The sequence below is a fragment of the Nerophis lumbriciformis genome, linkage group LG11 (genome assembly GCF_033978685.3).
Source record: "Nerophis lumbriciformis linkage group LG11, RoL_Nlum_v2.1, whole genome shotgun sequence".
NCBI classification, from domain to species: Eukaryota; Metazoa; Chordata; class Actinopteri; order Syngnathiformes; family Syngnathidae; genus Nerophis; species Nerophis lumbriciformis.
Window position 1 is genome coordinate 51,592,015 of NC_084558.2, and position 24,095 is coordinate 51,616,109.

Consider the following 24,095-nt stretch of genomic DNA (forward strand, 5'->3'; position numbering starts at 1 on the left):
TGTCATACTACTCACCTTTTAATGACATGGGATGTAAAATAAACGTTTTTGGCTGTGTCATAAGTGTGAAAACAACAAAAATACAACAAAACTACTCAACTTTTGAAGGTACAGGATGTAGACTCGGCGTTCTTATCTATTATAAAAGTGTAAAAATAACGAATGAAACCAAAACGGAACAAAACTACTCGCCTTTAAATGACATGGGATGTAGAATCAGCGTTCTTAGCTGTGTCATAAAAGTGTGAAAACAACAAAATACAACAAAACTACTCAACTTTGAAGGTACAGGATGTAGACTCAGCGTTCTTAGCTGTCATAAAAGTGTAAAAACATCAAAATAAAACCAAAATACAACAAAACTACTCAACTTTTGAAGGTACAGGATGTAGACTCAGCGTTCTTAGCTATTATAAAAGTGTAAAAATAACGAATGAAACCAAAACGGAACAAAACTACTCGCCTTTTGATGACATGGGATGTAGAATCAGCGTTCTTAGCTGTGTCATAAAAGTGTGAAAACAACAAAATACAACAAAACTACTCAACTTTTGAAGATACAGGATGTAGACTCTGCGTTCTTAGCTGTGTCATAAGTGTGAAAACAACAAAATACAACAAAACTACTCAACTTTGAAGATACAGAATGTAGACTCAGCGTTCTTAGCTGTCATAAAAGTGTAAAAACAACAAAATAAAACCAAAATACAACAAAACTACTCAACTTTTGAAGATACAGGATGTCGACTAAGTGTTCTTAGCTGTCATAAACATGTAAAGACAACAAAAGGGAATACAACTACTCACCTTTTCATTATTTGTGGCAAAGGCTCATAAAAAAAACATCTAATAAAACGCAAATACTGCTAAATGAAAAATGCTCAACTTTTGAAGATACAGGATGTAGACTCAGCATTCTTAGCTATTATAAAAGTGTAAAAATAACGAATGAAACCAAAACGGAACAAAACTACTCGCCTTTTGATGACATGGGATGTAGAATCAGCGTTCTTAGCTGTGTCATAAGTGTGAAAACAACAAAATACAACAAAACTACTCAACTTTTGAAGATACAGGATGTAGACTCTGCGTTCTTAGCTGTGTCATAAGTGTGAAAACAACAAAATACAACAAAACTACTCAACTTTTGAAGATACAGGATGTAGACTCTGCGTTCTTAGCTGTGTCATAAGTGTGAAAACAACAAAATACAACAAAACTACTCAACTTTTGAAGATACAGGATGTAGACTCAGCATTCTTAGCTATTATAAAAGTGTAAAAATAACGAATGAAACCAAAACGGAACAAAACTACTCGCCTTTTGATGACATGGGATGTAGAATCAGCGTTCTTAGCTGTGTCTTAAGTGTGAAAACAACAAAATACAACACAACTACTCAACTTTTGAAGATACAGGATGTAGACTCAGCGTTCTTAGCTGTGTCATAAGTGTGAAAACAACAAAATACAACACAACTACTCAACTTTGCGAGGTACAGGATGTAGACTCAGCATTCTTAGCTGTCATAAAAGTGTAAAAACATCAAAATAAAAACAAAATACAACAAAACTACTCAACTTTTGAAGGTACAGGATGTAGACTCAGCGTTCTTAGCTATTATAAAAGTGTAAAAATAACGAATGAAACCAAAACGGAACAAAACTACTCGCCTTTTGATGACATGGGATGTAGAATCAGCGTTCTTAGCTGTGTCATAAAAGTGTGAAAACAACAAAATACAACACAACTACCGGTACTCAACTTTTGAAGATACAGGATGTAGACTCTGCGTTCTTAGCTGTGTCATAAGTTTGAAAACAACAAAATACAACAAAACTACTCAACTTTGAAGATACAGAATGTAGACTCAGCGTTCTTAGCTGTCATAAAAGTGTAAAAACAACAAAATAAAACCAAAATACAACAAAACTACTCAACTTTTGAAGATACAGGATGTCGACTAAGTGTTCTTAGCTGTCATAAACATGTAAAGACAACAAAAGGGAATACAACTACTCACCTTTTGATTATTTGTGGCAAAGGCTCATAAAAAACATCTAATAAAACGCGAATACTGCTAAATGAAAAATGTTCAACTTTTGAAGATACAGGATGTAGACTCAGCATTCTTAGTTGTCATACTACTCGCCTTTAAATGACATGGGATGTAGAATCAGCGTTCTTAGCTGTGTCATAAAAGTGTGAAAACAACAAAATACAACAAAACTACTCAACTTTGAAGATACAGGATGTAGACTCAGCGTTCTTAGCTGTCATAAAAGTGTAAAAACATCAAAATACAACAAAACTACTCAACTTTGAAGGTACAGGATGTAGACTCAGCATTCTTAGCTGTCATAAAAGGGTAAAAACATCAAAATACAACAAAACTACTCAACTTTGAAGGTACAGGATGTATAGTCAGCGTTCTTAGCTGTGTCATAAAAGTGTAAAAACATCAAAATACAACAAAACTACTCAACTTTGAAGGTACAGGATGTAGACTCAGCATTCTTAGCTGTGTCATAAGTGTGAAAACAACAAAATAAAACCAAAATACAACAAAACTACTCAACTTTTGAAGATACAGGATGTAGACTCAGCGTTCTTAGCTGTCATAAAAGTGTAAAAACATCAAAATACAACAAAACTACTCAACTTTGAAGGTACAGGATGTAGACTCAGCATTCTTAGTGGTCATAAAAGTGTAAGACCAACAGAATAAAATCACAAATACGACAAAACTACTCAACTTTTGAAGGTACAGGATGTAGACTCAGCGTTCTTAGCTGTTATAAAAGTGTAAAAATAACGAATGAAACCAAAACGGAACAAAACTACTCGCCTTTTGATGACATGGTATGTAGAATCAGCGTTCTTAGCTGTGTCATAAAAGTGTGAAAACAACAAAATACAACAAAACTACTCAACTTTTGAAGATACAGGATGTAGACTCTGCGTTCTTAGCTGTGTCATAAGTGTGAAAACAACAAAATACAACAAAACTACTCAACTTTGAAGATACAGAATGTAGACTCAGCGTTCTTAGCTGTCATAAAAGTGTAAAAACAACAAAATACAACAAAACTACTCAACTTTTGAAGATACAGGATGTCGACTAAGTGTTCTTAGCTGTCATAAACATGTAAAGACAACAAACGGGAATACAACTACTCACCTTTTGACTACTTGTGGCAAAGGCTCATAAAAAACATCTAATAAAATGCAAATACTGTTGAATAAAAAATGTTCAACTTTTGAAGATACAGGATGTAGACTCAGCATTCTTAGCTATTATAAACGTGTAAAAATAACGAATGAAACCAAAACGGAACAAAACTACTCGCCTTTAAATGACATGGGGTGTAGAATCAGCGTTCTTAGCTGTGTCATAAAAGTGTGAAAACAACAAAATACAACAAAACTACTCAACTTTGAAGATACAGAATGTAGACTCAGCGTTCTTAGCTGTCATAAAAGTGTAAAAACAACAAAATACAACAAAACTACTCAACTTTTGAAGATACAGGATGTCGACTAAGTGTTCTTAGCTGTCATAAACATGTAAAGACAACAAACGGGAATACAACTACTCACCTTTTGACTACTTGTGGCAAAGGCTCATAAAAAACATCTAATAAAATGCAAATACTGTTGAATAAAAAATGTTCAACTTTTGAAGATACAGGATGTAGACTCAGCATTCTTAGCTATTATAAACGTGTAAAAATAACGAATGAAACCAAAACGGAACAAAACTACTCGCCTTTAAATGACATGGGGTGTAGAATCAGCGTTCTTAGCTGTGTCATAAAAGTGTGAAAACAACAAAATACAACAAAACTACTGAACTTTTGAAGATACAGGATGTAGACTCTGCGTTCTTAGCTGTGTCATAAGTGTGAAAACAACAAAATACAACACAACTACTCAACTTTAAAGGTACAGGATGTAGACTCAGCATTCTTAGCTGTCATAAAAGTGTAAAAACAACAAAATAAAACCAAAATACAACAAAACTACTCAACTTTGAAGGTACAGGATGTAGACTCAGCATTCTTAGCTGTCATACTACTCACCTTTTAATGACATGGGATGTAAAATAAACGTTTTTGGCTGTGTCATAAGTGTGAAAACAACAAAAATACAACAAAACTACTCAACTTTTGAAGGTACAGGATGTAGACTCGGCGTTCTTATCTATTATAAAAGTGTAAAAATAACGAATGAAACCAAAACGGAACAAAACTACTCGCCTTTAAATGACATGGGATGTAGAATCAGCGTTCTTAGCTGTGTCATAAGTGTGAAAACAACAAAATACAACAAAGCTACTCAACTTTGAAGGTACAGGATGTAGACTCTGCGTTCTCAGCTGTCATAAAAGTGTAAAAACATCAAAATACAACAAAACTACTCAACTTTTGAAGGTACAGGATGTAGACTCCGCGTTCTTAGCTCTGTCATAAAAGTGTAAAAACATCAAAATACAACAAAACTACTCAACTTTGAAGGTACAGAATGTAGACTCAGCGTTCTTAGTTGTCATACTACTCACCTTTTAATGACATGGGATGTAGAATCAGCGTTCTTGGCTGTGTCATAAAAGTGTGAAAACAACAAAATACAACAAAACTACTCAACTTTTGAAGGTACAGGATGTAGACTCAGCATTCTTAGCTGTGTCATAAGTGTGAAAACAACAAAATACAACAAAACTACTCAACTTTGAAGGTACAGGATGTAGACTCAGTGTTCTTAGCTGTCATAAAAGTGTAAAAACATCAAAATAAAACCAAAATACAACAAAACTACTGAACTTTGAAGGTACAGGATGTAGACTCAGCATTCTTAGTTGTCATACTACTCGCCTTTTAATGACATGGGATGTAGAATCAGCGTTCTTAGCTGTGTCATAAAAGTGTGAAAACAACAAAATACAACAAAACTACTCAACTTTGAAGGTACAGGATGTAGACTCAGCGTTCTTAGCTGTCATAAAAGTGTAAAAACGTCAAAATACAACAAAACTACTCAACTTTGAAGGTACAGGATGTAGACTCAGCATTCTTAGCTGTCATAAAAGGGTAAAAACATCAAAATACAACAAAACTACTCAACTTTGAAGGTACAGGATGTATAGTCAGCGTTCTTAGCTGTGTCATAAAAGTGTAAAAACATCAAAATACAACAAAACTACTCAACTTTGAAGGTACAGGATGTAGACTCAGCATTCTTAGCTGTGTCATAAGTGTGAAAACAACAAAATAAAACCAAAATACAACAAAACTACTCAACTTTTGAAGATACAGGATGTAGACTCAGCGTTCTTAGCTGTCATAAAAGTGTAAAAACATCAAAATACAACAAAACTACTCAACTTTGAAGGTACAGGATGTAGACTCAGCATTCTTAGCTGTCATAAAAGGGTAAAAACATCAAAATACAACAAAACTACTCAACTTTGAAGGTACAGGATGTATAGTCAGCGTTCTTAGCTGTGTCATAAAAGTGTAAAAACATCAAAATACAACAAAACTACTCAACTTTGAAGGTACAGGATGTAGACTCAGCATTCTTAGCTGTGTCATAAGTGTGAAAACAACAAAATAAAACCAAAATACAACAAAACTACTCAACTTTTGAAGATACAGGATGTAGACTCAGCGTTCTTAGCTGTCATAAAAGTGTAAAAACATCAAAATACAACAAAACTACTCAACTTTGAAGGTACAGGATGTAGACTCAGCATTCTTAGTTGTCATAAAAGTGTAAGACCAACAGAATAAAACCAAAAATACGACAAAACTACTCAACTTTTGAAGGTACAGGATGTAGACTCAGCGTTCTTAGCTATTATAAAAGTGTAAAAATAACGAATGAAACCAAAACGGAACAAAACTACTCGCCTTTTAATGACATGGGATGTAGAATCAGCGTTCTTAGCTGTGTCATAAGTGTGAAAACAACAAAATACAACAAAACTACTCAACTTTGAAGATACAGGATGTAGACTCAGCGTTCTTAGCTGTCATAAAAGTGTAAAAACATCAAAATAAAACCAAAATACAACAAAACTACTGAACTTTGAAGGTACAGGATATAGACTCAGCATTCTTAGTTGTCATACTACTCGCCTTTTAATGACATGGGATGTAGAATCAGCGTTCTTAGCTGTGTCATAAAAGTGTGAAAACAACAAAATACAACAAAACTACTCAACTTTGAAGATACAGGATGTAGACTCAGCATTCTTAGCTATGTCATAAGTGTGAAAACAACAAAATACAACCAAAATACAACAAAACTACTCAACTTTTGAAGATACAGGATGTAGACTCAGCGTTCTTAGCGGTCATAAAAGTGTAAAAACATCAAAATACAACAAAACTACTCAACTTTGAAGGTACAGGATGTAGACTCAGCATTCTTAGTTGTCATAAAAGTGTAAAAACATCAAAATAAAACCAAAATACAACAAAACTACTCAATTTTGAAGGTACAGGATGTAGAATCAGCATTCTTAGCTGTCATAAAAGTGTAAAAACAACAAAATAAAACCAAAATACAACAAAACTACTCAACTTTGAAGGTACAGGATGTAGACTTAGCGTTCTTAGCTGTCATAAAAGTGTAAAAACAACAAAATAAAACCAATATAAACCATAACTTCTCACTTTTTGACGACATGTGATGTTGACTCAGCATTCTTAGCTGTCAAAAAAAGTAAAACAACAAAATAAAATCAAAATAGAACAAAGTACTCACCTTTCCATAATGTGGGATGCAGACTCAGCGTTCTTGCCTGTCATAAAAGTGTAAAACAACAAAATAAAACCAAAATACAACAAAACTACTCAACTTTTGAAGGTACAGGATGGAGACACAGCATTCTTAGCTGTCATAAAAGTGTAAAAACAACAAAATAAAACCAAAAAACAACAAAACTACTCAACTTTGAAGATAAGAATGTAGACTCAGCATTCTTAGCTGTTATAAAATTGTAAAAACAACAAAATAAAACCAAAATACAACAAAACTAATCCATTTTTGAAGATAAGGATGTCGACTCAGCGTTCTTAGCTGTCATAAAAGTGTAAAAACAACAAAATAAAACCAATATAAACCATAACTTCTCACTTTTTGATGACATGTGATGTTGACTCAGCATTCTTAGCTGTCAAAAAAAAGTAAAACAACAAAATAAAACCAACATAGAACAAAATACTCACCTTTCCATAATGTGGGATGCAGACTCAGCGTTCTTGCCTGTCATAAAAGTGTAAAACAACAAAATAAAACCAAAATAAGACACAATTACTCAACATTTGAAGATACAGGATGTAGACTCAGCATTCTTGCCTGTCATTAGAATCCGATTCCGAATAGTTTTTATTAAAATGTAAAGACATCAAAATGGAATAAAACTACTCCCCTTTTGATTACTTGTGGCTTAGGCTCACACAAGTGTAAAGACCATAAAATAAAACCAAACTAGATTTAAAAAAATGCTCACATTTTGAAGATACAGGATGTAGACTCAGCATTCTTAGCTATTATAAAAGTGTACAAATAACGAATGAAACCAAAACGGAGCAAAACTACTCGCCTTTTAATGACATGGGATGTAGAATCAGCGTTCTTAGCTGTGTCATAAAAGTGTGAAAACAACAAAATACAACAAAACTACTCAACTTTGAAGATACAGGATGTAGACTCAGCATTCTTAGCTATGTCATAAGTGTGAAAACAACAAAATACAACCAAAATACAACAAAACTACTCAACTTTTGAAGATACAGGATGTAGACTCAGCGTTCTTAGCGGTCATAAAAGTGTAAAAACATCAAAATACAACAAAACTACTCAACTTTGAAGGTACAGGATGTAGACTCAGCATTCTTAGTTGTCATAAAAGTGTAAAAACATCAAAATAAAACCAAAATACAACAAAACTACTCAATTTTGAAGGTACAGGATGTAGACTCAGCATTCTTAGCTGTCATAAAAGTGTAAAAACAACAAAATAAAACCAAAATACAACAAAACTACTCAACTTTGAAGGTACAGGATGTAGACTTAGCGTTCTTAGCTGTCATAAAAGTGTAAAAACAACAAAATAAAACCAATATAAACCATAACTTCTCACTTTTTGACGACATGTGATGTTGACTCAGCATTCTTAGCTGTCAAAAAAAGTAAAACAACAAAATAAAACCAAAGTACAACAAAACTACTCAACTTTGAAATTACAGGATGTAGACTCAGCATTCTTGCCTGTCATAAAAGTGTAAAAACAACAAAATAAAACCAAAATACAACAAAACTAATCCACTTTTGAAGATAAGGATGTAGACTCAGCGTTCTTAGCTGTCATAAAAGTGTAAAAACAACAAAATAAAACCAATATAAACCATAACTTCTCACTTTTTGATGACATGTGATGTTGACTCAGCATTCTTAGCTGTCAAAAAAAGTAAAACAACAAAATAAAACAAAAATAGAACAAAAATACTCACCTTTCCATAATGTGGGATACAGACTCAGCGTTCTTGCCTGTCATAAAAGTGTAAAACAACAAAATAAAACCAAAATAAGACACAATTACTCAACATTTGAAGATACAGGATGTAGACTCAGCATTCTTGCCTGTCATAAAAGTGTAAAAACAACAAAATAAAACCAAAATACAACAAAACTAATCTACTTTTGAAGATAAGGATGTAGACTCAGCGTTCTTAGCTGTCATAAAAGTGTAAAAACAACAAAATACAACAAAACTACTCAACTTTGAAGATAAGAATGTAGACTCAGCATTCCTAGTTGTCATAAAAGTGTAAAAACAACAAAATAAAACCAAAATACAACAAAACTAATCTACTTTTGAAGATAAGGATGTAGACTCAGCGTTCTTAGCTGTCATAAAAGTGTAAAAACAACAAAATACAACAAAACTACTCAACTTTGAAGATAAGAATGTAGACTCAGCATTCCTAGTTGTCATAAAAGTGTAAAAACAACAAAATAAAACCAAAATACAACAAAACTAATCTACTTTTGAAGATAAGGATGTAGACTCAGCGTTCTTAGCTGTCATAAAAGTGTAAAAACAACAAAATACAACAAAACTACTCAACTTTGAAGATAAGAATGTAGACTCAGCATTCTTAGTTGTCATAAAAATGTAAAAACAACAAAATAAAACCAAAATACAACAAAACTAATCCACTTTTGAAGATAAGGATGTAGACTTAGCGTTCTTATCTGTCATAAAAGTGTCAAAACAACAAAATAAAACCAATATAAACCATAACTTCTCACTTTTTGATGACATGTGATGTTGACTCAGCATTCTTAGCTGTCAAAAAAAAGTAAAACAACAAAATAAAACCAAAATAGAACAAAATACTCACCTTTCCATAATGTGGGATGCAGACTCAGTGTTCTTGCCTGTCATAAAAGTGTAAAACAACAAAATAAAACCAAAATAAGACACAATTACTCAACATTTGAAGATACAGGATGTAGACTCAGCATTCTTGCCTGTCATTAGAATCCGATTCCGAATAGTTTTTATTAAAATGTAAAGACAACAAAATGGAATAAAACTACTCCCCTTTTGATTACTTGTGGCTTAGGCTCACACAAGTGTAAAGACCATAAAATAAAACCAAACTAGATTTAAAAAAATGCTGACATTTTGAAGATACAGGATGTAGACTCAGCATTCTTAGCTATTATAAAAGTGTACAAATAACGAATGAAACCAAAACGGAGCAAAACTACTCGCCTTTTAATGACATGGGATGTAGAATCAGCATTCTTTGCTGTGTCATAAAAGTGTGAAAACAACAAAATACAACAAAACTACTCAACTTTTGAAGATACAGGATGTAGACTCAGCATTCTTAGCTATTATAAAAGTGTACAAATAACGAATGAAACCAAAACGGAGCAAAACTACTCGCCTTTTAATGACATGGGATGTAGAATCAGCATTCTTTGCTGTGTCATAAAAGTGTAAAAACAACAAAATACAACAAAACTAATCCACTTTTGAAGATAAGGATGTAGACTTAGCGTTCTTAGCTGTCATAAAAGTGTCAAAACAACAAAATAAAACCAATATAAACCATAACTTCTCACTTTTTGATGACATGTGATGTTGACTCAGCATTCTTAGCTGTCAAAAAAAAGTAAAACAACAAAATAAAACCAAAATAGAACAAAATACTCACCTTTCCATAATGTGGGATGCAGACTCAGCGTTCTTGCCTGTCATAAAAGTGTAAAACAACAAAATAAAACCAAAATAAGACACAATTACTCAACATTTGAAGATACAGGATGTAGACTCAGCATTCTTGCCTGTCATAAAAGTGTAAAAACAACAAAATAAAACCAAAATACAACAAAACTAATCTACTTTTGAAGATAAGGATGTAGACTCAGCGTTCTTAGCTGTCATAAAAGTGTAAAAACAACAAAATACAACAAAACTACTCAACTTTGAAGATAAGAATGTAGACTCAGCATTCCTAGTTGTCATAAAAGTGTAAAAACAACAAAATAAAACCAAAATACAACAAAACTAATCTACTTTTGAAGATAAGGATGTAGACTCAGCGTTCTTAGCTGTCATAAAAGTGTAAAAACAACAAAATACAACAAAACTACTCAACTTTGAAGATAAGAATGTAGACTCAGCATTCCTAGTTGTCATAAAAGTGTAAAAACAACAAAATAAAACCAAAATACAACAAAACTAATCTACTTTTGAAGATAAGGATGTAGACTCAGCGTTCTTAGCTGTCATAAAAGTGTAAAAACAACAAAATACAACAAAACTACTCAACTTTGAAGATAAGAATGTAGACTCAGCATTCCTAGTTGTCATAAAAGTGTAAAAACAACAAAATAAAACCAAAATACAACAAAACTAATCCACTTTTGAAGATAAGGATGTAGACTTAGCGTTCTTAGCTGTCATAAAAGTGTCAAAACAACAAAATAAAACCAATATAAACCATAACTTCTCACTTTTTGATGACATGTGATGTTGACTCAGCATTCTTAGCTGTCAAAAAAAAGTAAAACAACAAAATAAAACCAAAATAGAACAAAATACTCACCTTTCCATAATGTGGGATGCAGACTCAGTGTTCTTGCCTGTCATAAAAGTGTAAAACAACAAAATAAAACCAAAATAAGACACAATTACTCAACATTTGAAGATACAGGATGTAGACTCAGCATTCTTGCCTGTCATTAGAATCCGATTCCGAATAGTTTTTATTAAAATGTAAAGACAACAAAATGGAATAAAACTACTCCCCTTTTGATTACTTGTGGCTTAGGCTCACACAAGTGTAAAGACCATAAAATAAAACCAAACTAGATTAAAAAAATGCTCACATTTTGAAGATACAGGATGTAGACTCAGCATTCTTAGCTATTATAAAAGTGTACAAATAACGAATGAAACCAAAACGGAGCAAAACTACTCGCCTTTTAATGACATGGGATGTAGACTCAGCATTCTTAGCTGTTATAAAAGTGTAAAAACAACAAAATAAAACCAATATAAACCATAATTTCTCACTTTTTGATGACATGTGATGTTGACTCAGCATTCTTAGCTGTCAAAAAAGTAAAACAACAAAATAAAACCAAAATACAACAAAACTACTCAACTTTGAAGGTACAGGATGTAGACTCAGCATTCTTAGCTGTCATAAAAGTGTAAAAACAACAAAATAAAACCAAAATACAACAAAACTAATCTACTTTTGAAGATAAGGATGTAGACTCAGCGTTCTTAGCTGTCATAAAAGTGTAAAAACAACAAAATACAACAAAACTACTCAACTTTGAAGATAAGAATGTAGACTCAGCATTCCTAGTTGTCATAAAAGTGTAAAAACAACAAAATAAAACCAAATACAACAAAACTACTCAACTTTTGAAGATAAGGATGTAGACTCAGCATTCTTAGCTGTTATAAAAGTGTAAAAACAACAAAATAAAACCAAAATACAACAAAACTAATCCACTTTTGAAGATAAGGATGTAGACTCAGCATTCTTAGCTGTCATAAAAGTGTAAAAACAACAAAATAAAACCAAAATACAACAAAACTAATCCACTTTTGAAGATAAGGATGTAGACTCAGCATTCTTAGCTGTCATAAAAGTGTAAAAACAACAAAATACAACCAAAATACAACAAAACTAATCCACTTTTGAAGATAAGGATGTAGACTCAGCGTTCTTAGCTGTCATAAAAGTGTAAAAACAACAAAATAAAACCAATATAAACCATAATTTCTCACTTTTTGATGACATGTGATGTTGACTCAGCATTCTTAGCTGTCAAAAAAGTAAAACAACAAAATAAAACCAAAATACAACTAAACTACTGAACTTTGAAGTTACAGGATGTAGACTCAGCATTCTTGCCTGTCATAAAAGTGTAAAAACAACAAAATAAAACCAAAATACAACAAAACTAATCTACTTTTGAAGATAAGGATGTAGACTCAGCGTTCTTAGCTGTCATAAAAGTGTAAAAACAACAAAATACAACAAAACTACTCAACTTTGAAGATAAGAATGTAGACTCAGCATTCCTAGTTGTCATAAAAGTGTAAAAACAACAAAATAAAACCAAAATACAACAAAACTAATCTACTTTTGAAGATAAGGATGTAGACTCAGCGTTCTTAGCTGTCATAAAAGTGTAAAAACAACAAAATACAACAAAACTACTCAACTTTGAAGATAAGAATGTAGACTCAGCATTCCTAGTTGTCATAAAAGTGTAAAAACAACAAAATAAAACCAAAATACAACAAAACTAATCTACTTTTGAAGATAAGGATGTAGACTCAGCGTTCTTAGCTGTCATAAAAGTGTAAAAACAACAAAATACAACAAAACTACTCAACTTTGAAGATAAGAATGTAGACTCAGCATTCCTAGTTGTCATAAAAGTGTAAAAACAACAAAATAAAACCAAAATACAACAAAACTAATCTACTTTTGAAGATAAGGATGTAGACTCAGCGTTCTTAGCTGTCATAAAAGTGTAAAAACAACAAAATACAACAAAACTACTCAACTTTGAAGATAAGAATGTAGACTCAGCATTCCTAGTTGTCATAAAAGTGTAAAAACAACAAAATAAAACCAAAATACAACAAAACTAATCCACTTTTGAAGATAAGGATGTAGACTTAGCGTTCTTAGCTGTCATAAAAGTGTCAAAACAACAAAATAAAACCAATATAAACCATAACTTCTCACTTTTTGATGACATGTGATGTTGACTCAGCATTCTTAGCTGTCAAAAAAAAGTAAAACAACAAAATAAAACCAAAATAGAACAAAATACTCACCTTTCCATAATGTGGGATGCAGACTCAGTGTTCTTGCCTGTCATAAAAGTGTAAAACAACAAAATAAAACCAAAATAAGACACAATTACTCAACATTTGAAGATACAGGATGTAGACTCAGCATTCTTGCCTGTCATTAGAATCCGATTCCGAATAGTTTTTATTAAAATGTAAAGACAACAAAATGGAATAAAACTACTCCCCTTTTGATTACTTGTGGCTTAGGCTCACACAAGTGTAAAGACCATAAAATAAAACCAAACTAGATTAAAAAAATGCTCACATTTTGAAGATACAGGATGTAGACTCAGCATTCTTAGCTATTATAAAAGTGTACAAATAACGAATGAAACCAAAACGGAGCAAAACTACTCGCCTTTTAATGACATGGGATGTAGACTCAGCATTCTTAGCTGTTATAAAAGTGTAAAAACAACAAAATAAAACCAATATAAACCATAATTTCTCACTTTTTGATGACATGTGATGTTGACTCAGCATTCTTAGCTGTCAAAAAAGTAAAACAACAAAATAAAACCAAAATACAACAAAACTACTCAACTTTGAAGGTACAGTATGTAGACTCAGCATTCTTAGCTGTCATAAAAGTGTAAAAACAACAAAATAAAACCAAAATACAACAAAACTAATCTACTTTTGAAGATAAGGATGTAGACTCAGCGTTCTTAGCTGTCATAAAAGTGTAAAAACAACAAAATACAACAAAACTACTCAACTTTGAAGATAAGAATGTAGACTCAGCATTCCTAGTTGTCATAAAAGTGTAAAAACAACAAAATAAAACCAAATACAACAAAACTACTCAACTTTTGAAGATAAGGATGTAGACTCAGCATTCTTAGCTGTTATAAAAGTGTAAAAACAACAAAATAAAACCAAAATACAACAAAACTAATCCACTTTTGAAGATAAGGATGTAGACTCAGCATTCTTAGCTGTCATAAAAGTGTAAAAACAACAAAATAAAACCAAAATACAACAAAACTAATCCACTTTTGAAGATAAGGATGTAGACTCAGCATTCTTAGCTGTCATAAAAGTGTAAAAACAACAAAATACAACCAAAATACAACAAAACTAATCCACTTTTGAAGATAAGGATGTAGACTCAGCGTTCTTAGCTGTCATAAAAGTGTAAAAACAACAAAATAAAACCAATATAAACCATAATTTCTCACTTTTTGATGACATGTGATGTTGACTCAGCATTCTTAGCTGTCAAAAAAGTAAAACAACAAAATAAAACCAAAATACAACTAAACTACTGAACTTTGAAGTTACAGGATGTAGACTCAGCATTCTTGCCTGTCATAAAAGTGTAAAAACAACAAAATAAAACCAAAATACAACTAAACTACTGAACTTTGAAGTTACAGGATGTAGACTCAGCATTCTTGCCTGTCATAAAAGTGTAAAAACAACAAAATCAAACCAATATAAACCATAACTTCTCACTTTTTGATGACATGTGATGTTGACTCAGCATTCTTAGCTGTCAAAAAAAAGTAAAACAACAAAATAAAACCAAAATAGAACAAAAATACTCACCTTTCCATAATGTGGGATGCAGACTCGGCGTTCTTGCCTGTCATAAAAGTGTAAAACAACAAAATAAAACCAAAATAAGACACAATTACTCAACATTTGAAGATACAGGATGTAGACTCAGCATTCTTGCCTGTCATTAGAATCAGAATCAGAATAGATTTTATTAAAATGTAAAGACATCAAAATTGAATAAAACTACTCCCCTTTTGATTACTTGTGGCTTAGGCTCACACAAGTGTAAAGACCATAAAATAAAACCAAACTAGATTAAAAAAAATGCTGACATTTTGAAGATACAGGATGTAGACTCAGCATTCTTAGCTATTATAAAAGTGTACAAATAACGAATGAAACCAAAACGGAGCAAAACTACTCGCCTTTTAATGACATGGGATGTAGAATCAGCATTCTTTGCTGTGTCATAAAAGTGTGAAAACAACAAAATACAACAAAACTACTCAACTTTTGAAGATACAGGATGTAGCTCAGCATTCTTAGTTGTCATAAAAGTGCAAAAACATCAAAATAAAACCAAAATACAACAAAACTACTCAACTTTTGAAGATACAGGATGTAGACTCAGCATTCTTAGTTGTCATAAAAGTGCAAAAACATCAAAATAAAACCAAAATACAACAAAACTACTCAACTTTTGAAGATACAGGATGTAGACTCTGCGTTCTTAGCTGTCATAAAAGTGTAAAAACATCAAAATACAACAAAACTACTCAACTTTGAAGGTACAGGATGTAGACTCAGCATTCTTAGTTGTCATAAAAGTGTAAGACCAACAGAATAAAACCAAAAATACGACAAAACTACTCAACTTTTGAAGATACAGGATGTAGACTCAGCATTCTTAGTTGTCATAAAAGTGCAAAAACATCCAAATAAAACCAAAATACAACAAAACTACTCAACTTTTGAAGATACAGGATGTAGACTCTGCGTTCTTAGCTGTCATAAAAGTGTAAAAACATCAAAATACAACAAAACTACTCAACTTTGAAGGTACAGGATGTAGACTCAGCATTCTTAGTTGTCATAAAAGTGTAAGACCAACAGAATAAAACCAAAAATACGACAAAACTACTCAACTTTTGAAGATACAGGATGTAGACTCAGCGTTCTTAGCTATTATAAAAGTGTAAAAATAACGAATGAAACCAAAACGGAACAAAACTACTCGCCTTTTAATGACATGGGATGTAGAATCAGCGTTCTTAGCTGTGTCATAAAAGTGTGAAAACAACAAAATACAACAAAACTACTCAACTTTGAAGATACAGGATGTAGACTCAGCATTCTTAGCTATGTCATAAGTGTGAAAACAACAAAATAAAACCAAAATACAACAAAACTACTCAACTTTTGAAGATACAGGATGTAGACTCTGCGTTCTTAGCTGTCATAAAAGTGCACAGACATCAAAATAAAACCAAAATACAACAAAACTATTCAACTTTCAGCATACAAAAGCAGTGAAGTTGTCACGTTGTGTAAATGGTAAATAAAAAGAGAATACAACAAATCCTTTTCAACTTATTTTCAATTGAATAGACTGCAAAGACAAGATATTTAATATTGGAACTGGTAAACTTTGTTATTTTCTGCAAATATTAGCTCATTTGGAATTTGATGCCTGCAACATGTTTCAAATAAGCTGGCACAAGTGGCAAAAAAGACGGAGAATGGTGAGGAATGCTCATCAAAGACTTATTTGGAACATCCCACAGGTGAACGGGCTAATTGGGAACAGGTGGGTGCCATGATTGGGTATAAAAACAGCTTCCATGAAATGCTCAGTCATTCACAAACAAGGACGGGGGCGAGGGTCACCACTTTGTCAACAAATGCCTGAGCAAATTGTTTAAGAACAACATTTCTCAACCAGGAATTTAGGGATTTCACCATCTACGCGCCGTAATATCATCAAAAGGTTCAGAGAATCTGGAGAAATCACTGAATAATATTACGCACCTTGGATCCCTCAGGCGGTACTGCATCAAAAAGCGGCATCGGTGTGTAAAGGATATCACCACATGGGCTCAGGAACACTTCAGAAAACCACTGTCAGTAACTACAGTCGGTCGCCACGTCTGTAAGTGCAAGTTAAAACTCTACTATGCAAAGCCAAAGCCATTTATCAACAACACCCAGAAACGCTTCGCTGGGCCCGAGCTCATCTAAAATGGACTGATGCAAAGTGGAAAAGTGTTCTGTGGTCTGACGAGTCCACATTTCAAATAGTTTTTTGGAAACTGTGGACGTCGTGTCCTCCGGACCAAAGAGGAAAAGAACCATCCGGATTGTTCTAGGTGCAAAGTGTAAAAGGCAGCATGTGTGATGGTATGGGGGTGTATTAGTGGCCAAGACATGGGTAACTTACACATCTGTGAAGGCACCATTAATGCTGAAAGGTACATACAGCTTTTGGAGCAACATATACGGTTATTATGGACGCCCCTGCTTATTTCAGCAAAACAATGCGTGTTGCAACAGCGTGGCTTCATAGTAAAAGAGTGTGGGTACTACACTCTTAGAAATAAAAGTGCTAAGTAGAACCATATAAGGTTCTTCGGCTCGTCCTCATAGGAGAACCCTTTTTGGCTCCAGGTAGAACCTTTTTATAAAGGTTCCACCTGGAACCCTTTTGGAGGGTTCTACCTAGAACTGTGTGTGTAAGGTTCCACCCAGAACCCCCCATGAGAGGTTCTACAAAGAACCCACGCAGGGAGTTCCACTAAGAACCCTTTCATGTTTCAAGGGTTTCATCTAGAACCCACACAGGGAGTTCCACTAAGAACCCTTTCGTATTTCAAGGGTTTCATCTAGAACCCACGCAGGGAGTTCCACTAAGAACCCTTTCGTATTTCAAGGGTTTCATCTAGAACCCACACAGGGAGTTCCACTAAGAACCCTTTTGTATTTCAAGACTTTCATCTAGAACCCACGCAGGGAGTTCCACTAAGAACCCTTTCGTATTTCAAGGGTTTCATCTAGAACCCACACAGGGAGTTCCACTAAGAACCCTTTTGTATTTCAAGACTTTCATCTAGAACCCACGCAGGGAGTTCCACTAAGAACCCTTTCGTATTTCAAGGGTTTCATCTAGAACCCACACAGGGAGTTCCACTAAGAACCCTTTCGTTTGTCAAGGGTTTCATCTAGAACCCACATAGGGAGTTCCACTAAGAACCCTTTCATGTTTCAAAGGTTTCATCTAGAGCCCACACAGGGAGTTCCACTAAGAACCCTTTTGTTTGTCAAGGGTTTCATCTAGAACCCACGCAGGGAGTTCCACTAAGAACCCTTTCATGTTTCAAAGGTTTCATCTAGAGCCCACACAGGGAGTTCCACTAAGAACCCTTTCGTATTTCAAGGGTTTCATCTAGAACCCACACAGGGAGTTCCACTAAGAACCCTTTCGTTTGTCAAGGGTTTCATCTAGAACCCACGCAGGGAGTTCCACTAAGAACCCTTTCATGTTTCAAAGGTTTCATCTAGAGCCCACACAGGGAGTTCCACAAAGAACTCTTTCATGTTTCAAGGGTTTCATCTAGAACCCACACAGGGAGTTCCACTAAGAACCCTTTTGTATTTCAAGACTTTCATCTAGAACCCACACAGGGAGTTCCACTAAGAACCCTTTCGTATTTCAAGGGTTTCATCTAGAACCCACACAGGGAGTTCCACTAAGAACCCTTTCGTTTGTCAAGGGTTTCATCTAGAACCCATGCAGGGAGTTCCACTAAGAACCCTTTCATGTTTCAAGGGTTTCATCTAGAACCCACACAGGGAGTTCCACTAAGAACCCTTTCGTATTTCAAGGGTTTCATCTAGAACCCACACAGGGAGTTCCACTAAGAACCCTTTTGTATTTCAAGACTTTCATCTAGAACCCACACAGGGAGTTCCACTAAGAACCCTTTCGTATTTCAAGGGTTTCATCTAGAACCCACACAGGGAGTTCCACTAAGAACCCTTTCGTTTGTCAAGGGTTTCATCTAGAACCCACGCAGGGAGTTCCACTAAGAACCCTTTTATGTTTCAAAGGTTTCATCTAGAACCCACACAGGGAGTTCCACAAAGAACTCTTTCATGTTTCAAGGGTTTCATCTAGAACTCACACAGGGAGTTCCACTAAGAACCCTTTCGTATTTCAAGGGTTTCATCTAGAACCCACACAGGGAGTTCCACTAAGAACCCTTTTGTATTTCAAGACTTTCATCTAGAACCCACGCAGGGAGTTCCACTAAGAACCCTTTCGTATTTCAAGGGTTTCATCTAGAACCCACACAGGGAGTTCCACTAAGAACCCTTTCGTATTTCAAGGGTTTCATCTAGAACCCACACAGGGAGTTCCACTAAGAACCCTTTCGTTTGTCAAGGGTTTCATCTAGAACCCACGCAGGGAGTTCCACTAAGAACCCTTTCATGTTTCAAAGGTTTCATCTAGAGCCCACACAGGGAGTTCCACAAAGAACTCTTTCATGTTTCAAGGGTTTCATCTAGAACTCACACAGGGAGTTCCACTAAGAACCCTTTCGTATTTCAAGGGTTTCATCTAGAACCCACACAGGGAGTTCCACTAAGAACCCTTTTGTATTTCAAGACTTTCATCTAGAACCCACGCAGGGAGTTCCACTAAGAACCCTTTCGTATTTCAAGGGTTTCATCTAGAACCCACACAGGGAGTTCCACTAAGAACCCTTTCGTTTGTCAAGGGTTTCATCTAGAACCCACGCAGGGAGTTCCACTAAGAACCCTTTCATGTTTCAAAGGTTTCATCTAGAGCCCACACAGGGAGTTCCACAAAGAACTCTTTCATGTTTCAAGGGTTTCATCTAGAACCCACACAGGGAGTTCCACTAAGAACCCTTTCGTATTTCAAGGGTTTCATCTAGAACCCACACAGGGAGTTCCACTAAGAACCCTTTTGTATTTCAAGACTTTCATCTAGAACCCACGCAGGGAGTTCCACTAAGAACCCTTTCGTATTTCAAGGGTTTCATCTAGAACCCACACAGGGAGTTCCACTAAGAACCCTTTCGTTTGTCAAGGGTTTCATCTAGAACCCACGCAGGGAGTTCCACTAAGAACCCTTTCATGTTTCAAAGGTTTCATCTAGAGCCCACACAGGGAGTTCCACAAAGAACTCTTTCATGTTTCAAGGGTTTCATCTAGAACTCACACAGGGAGTTCCACTAAGAACCCTTTCGTATTTCAAGGGTTTCATCTAGAACCCACACAGGGAGTTCCACTAAGAACCCTTTTGTATTTCAAGACTTTCATCTAGAACCCACGCAGGGAGTTCCACTAAGAACCCTTTCGTATTTCAAGGGTTTCATCTAGAACCCACACAGGGAGTTCCACTAAGAACCCTTTCGTTTGTCAAGGGTTTCATCTAGAACCCACGCAGGGAGTTCCACTAAGAACCCTTTCATGTTTCAAAGGTTTCATCTAGAGCCCACACAGGGAGTTCCACAAAGAACTCTTTCATGTTTCAAGGGTTTCATCTAGAACCCACACAGGGAGTTCCACTAAGAACCCTTTCGTATTTCAAGGGTTTCATCTAGAACCCACACAGGGAGTTCCACTAAGAACCCTTTTGTATTTCAAGACTTTCATCTAGAACCCACGCAGGGAGTTCCACTAAGAACCCTTTCGTATTTCAAGGGTTTCATCTAGAACCCACACAGGGAGTTCCACTAAGAACCCTTTCGTTTGTCAAGGGTTTCATCTAGAACCCACGCAGGGAGTTCCACTAAGAACCCTTTCATGTTTCAAAGGTTTCATCTAGAGCCCACACAGGGAGTTCCACAAAGAACTCTTTCATGTTTCAAGGGTTTCATCTAGACCTGACACAGGGGGTTCTAAAAACATCCCTTTTCAAAGGTTTTCACCGATAACCGTCTTGTCTTCTGAGGGTTCTATAAAGAACCATATTGTATTCTACAGATCAGTTATATTGTGGTCATTTATCATGTTGACATTGAACAAACATTTGAATGAGAAAAACATTTATTTAAAGATAGGCACCATGTTATCAGGAAGTATGTCCCTGGTGACACAGGATCTTACCCATGCTTTCAACAATCCCTGAAGAACTCCTTCTTCCAAAAACGGTTCTCTGGATCAAAATAGTTCTTACTGGAACCCTTAGTGTTAGTGAGAACCCTTTTAAAACCAATTATTCAGAAAAGGGGTTTTAAAGGGTTCTCTGGATCAAAATGGTTCTTACTTGGAACCATTAGCGTTACCAAGAACCCTTGAAAAACCCTTTCTTTGGGAAAGGGTTTTTCAGAAGCAAATGGTTCCGGTTAGAACCTCAGCCCTTGTAGACGAACCCTTTTAGAACCCTTATTTCTAAGAGTGTAGACTGTCCTGTCTGTAGTCCAGACATTGAAAATATGAAGGCTAAAATATGAGAAGGGAAACTGTTGAACAACTTAAGCTGTACATCAAGCAAGAATGGGAAAGAATTCCACTTCAAAAATGTGTCTCCTCAGTTCCCAAACCTTTACTGAGTGTTGTTAAAAGGAAACTCCATCCATCCCATCCATCTTCTTCCGCTTATCCGAGGTCGGGTCGCGGGGGCAGCAGCCTAAGCAGGGAAGCCCAGACTTCCCTCTCCCCAGCCACTTCGTCCAGCTCTTCCTGTGGGACCCCGAGGCGTTCCCAGGCCAGCCGAGAGACATAGTCTTCCCAACGTGTCCTGGGTCTTCCCCGCGGCCTCCTACCGGTCGGACGTGCCCTAAACACCTCCCTAGGGAGGCGTTCGGGTGGCATCCTAACCAGATGCCCGAACCACCTCATCTGGCTCCTCTCGATGTGGAGGAGCAGCGGCTTTACTTTGAGCTCCTCCCGGATGGCAGAGCTTCTCACCCTATCTCTAAGGGAGAGCCCCGCCACCCGGCGGAGGAAACTCATTTGGGCCGCTTGTACCCGTGATCTTGTCCTTTCGGTCATAACCCAAAGCTCATGACCATAGGTGAGGATGGGAACGTAGATCGACCGGTAAATTGAGAGCTTTGCCTTCCGGCTCAGCTCCTTCTTCACCACAACGGATCGATACAGCGTCCGCATTACTGAAGACGCCGCACCGATCCGCCTGTCGATCTCACGATCCACTCTTCCCTCACTCGTGAACAAGACTCCGAGGTACTTGAACTCCTCCACTTGGGGCAAGATCTCCTCCCCAACCCGGAGATGGCACTCCACCCTTTTCCGGGCGAGAACCATGGACTCGGACTTGGAGGTGCTGATTCTCATCCCAGTCGCTTCACACTCGGCTGCGAACCGATCCAGTGAGAGCTGAAGATCCTGGCCAGATGAAGCCATCAGGACCACATCATCTGCAAAAAGCAGAGACCTAATCCTGCAGCCACCAAACCAGATCCCCTCAACGCCTTGACTGCGCCTAGAAATTCTGTCCATAAAAGTTATGAACAGAATGTGTGACAAAGGGCAGCCTTGGCGGAGTCCAACCCTCACTGGAAACGTGTCCGACTTACTACCGGCAATGCGGACCAGGCTCTGGCACTGATCATACAGGGAGCGGACTGCCACAATCAGACAGTCCGACACCCCGTACTCTCTGAGCACTCCCCACAGGACTTCCCGAGGGACACGGTCGAATGCCTTCTCCAAGTCCACAAAACACATGTAGACTGGTTGGGCAAACTCCCATGCACCCTCAAGGACCCTGCCGAGAGTATAGAGCTGGTCCACAGTTCCACGACCAGGACGAAAACCACACTGTTCCTCCTGAATCCGAGGTTCGACTATCCGGCGTAGCCTCCTCTCCAGTACACCTGAATAGACCTTACCGGGAAGGTAAAAAAGGAAACTATTCAATTGAAAATAAGTTGAAAAGGATTTGTTGTATTCTCTTTTTATTTAGCATTTACACAACGTGACAACTTCACTGCTTTTGGGGTTTTGGAAATAATGTGATCTGTTCCTTCCTTTGTAGGACTAATCATTGTCGTGCATGTTGTACTGAGCAGCCAGGACCCTTTGACCTTGTCTTGCTGTGCCTTCAGGGCCTGACCGGCAGCCAAGTGCCTCAGAACAAATACGCAGAGCTGCTGGCCATCATCGAGGAGCTGGGCAAGGAGATCCGGCCCACCTACGCCGGCAGCAAGAGCGCCATGGAGAGACTCAAAAGAGGTAAGCGCCGCATCGGCTATAAAGGCGCCAGACGCATACCTGCCAACTACTCCGGTTTTCCCGTAATTAGTACGGTTTTCATCAACCTATTCCGGGTTACGGTTGCAGTGATTAAAAAATACGGTTTTTCATTCATTAAAAAACACATTTTTTTAAAAAGTTTTATTCACAAAATGGCGTAACAACAATGACAATCGACACTGCTTCCCGTAACTTCCTATCGAGCCATTCCGAATGCCATGCGCGAGGCTATTTATAGCACCGCTGCCAAGCACGAGGCCATTGTTTCCAAACGAGCGAACGATCACGGAATCAGCCGGAGATAAATCGCAAACGAGTCTTAAACCGAAAAGAAAACCGCAGTCATTCCGTGAAGAATATTCAAAAGCCTATCCGGGAATAATTATCCGTTCCAAAAAGGGTGAAAACTACGCCAATCGCACCTTGTGCAGACAAGATTTTTCGATCGGACACGGAGGAATTAGCGATGTAAAAGACCACGTTGGGACAAAAAAACACAAGTCTAATGCCGTTGCTAGCGATACAAGTGGAAAACTTTCAACGTTTTTCGTCGCCCAAACAGATTCTTTGGATGTGACAAATGCCGAAGTTTTATTTACGGAGGCAATAATTGAGCATGGACTTCCAATCGCACTGGCTGATCACATGGGACAGTTACATGTTTGTAATGCAACCTTTAAAAATCATTACGCGGTGATCGCGGTCCCAAAAATAAACTTTTCTTGCATGATAATGTCCAGAAAAACTCGCTTTATATTACTATAGAGTCCTTTTAACGAATGAGTTTGATGGTTTATCACAAACCTTAAATGAAAGAAGTCCTTTGTTCTCCTGCACCATGCATGCGCTTTGGTCTTGCTTCGTGTTTGGTGCGCAATCCTGTCGGCTGTATTTCACAGCACGTCTTTGACAACTTGAAGTGGCATAAAAC

General features: G+C 36.4%; 1 protein-coding gene across 1 annotated transcript in view; it reads left to right on the top strand.

The window, feature by feature from the left end:
• The window catches only part of LOC133610263 (cyclin-dependent kinase 2-associated protein 1), a 47,473-nt gene that overhangs the window by 20,665 nt on the left and 2,713 nt on the right, over positions 1 to 24,095 (top strand). The window contains exon 3 of the mRNA XM_061966397.2: positions 23,017 to 23,143. Within this exon, the coding sequence (XP_061822381.1) occupies positions 23,017 to 23,143 (127 nt within the window). The remainder of the gene's footprint in view (positions 1 to 23,016; positions 23,144 to 24,095) is intronic.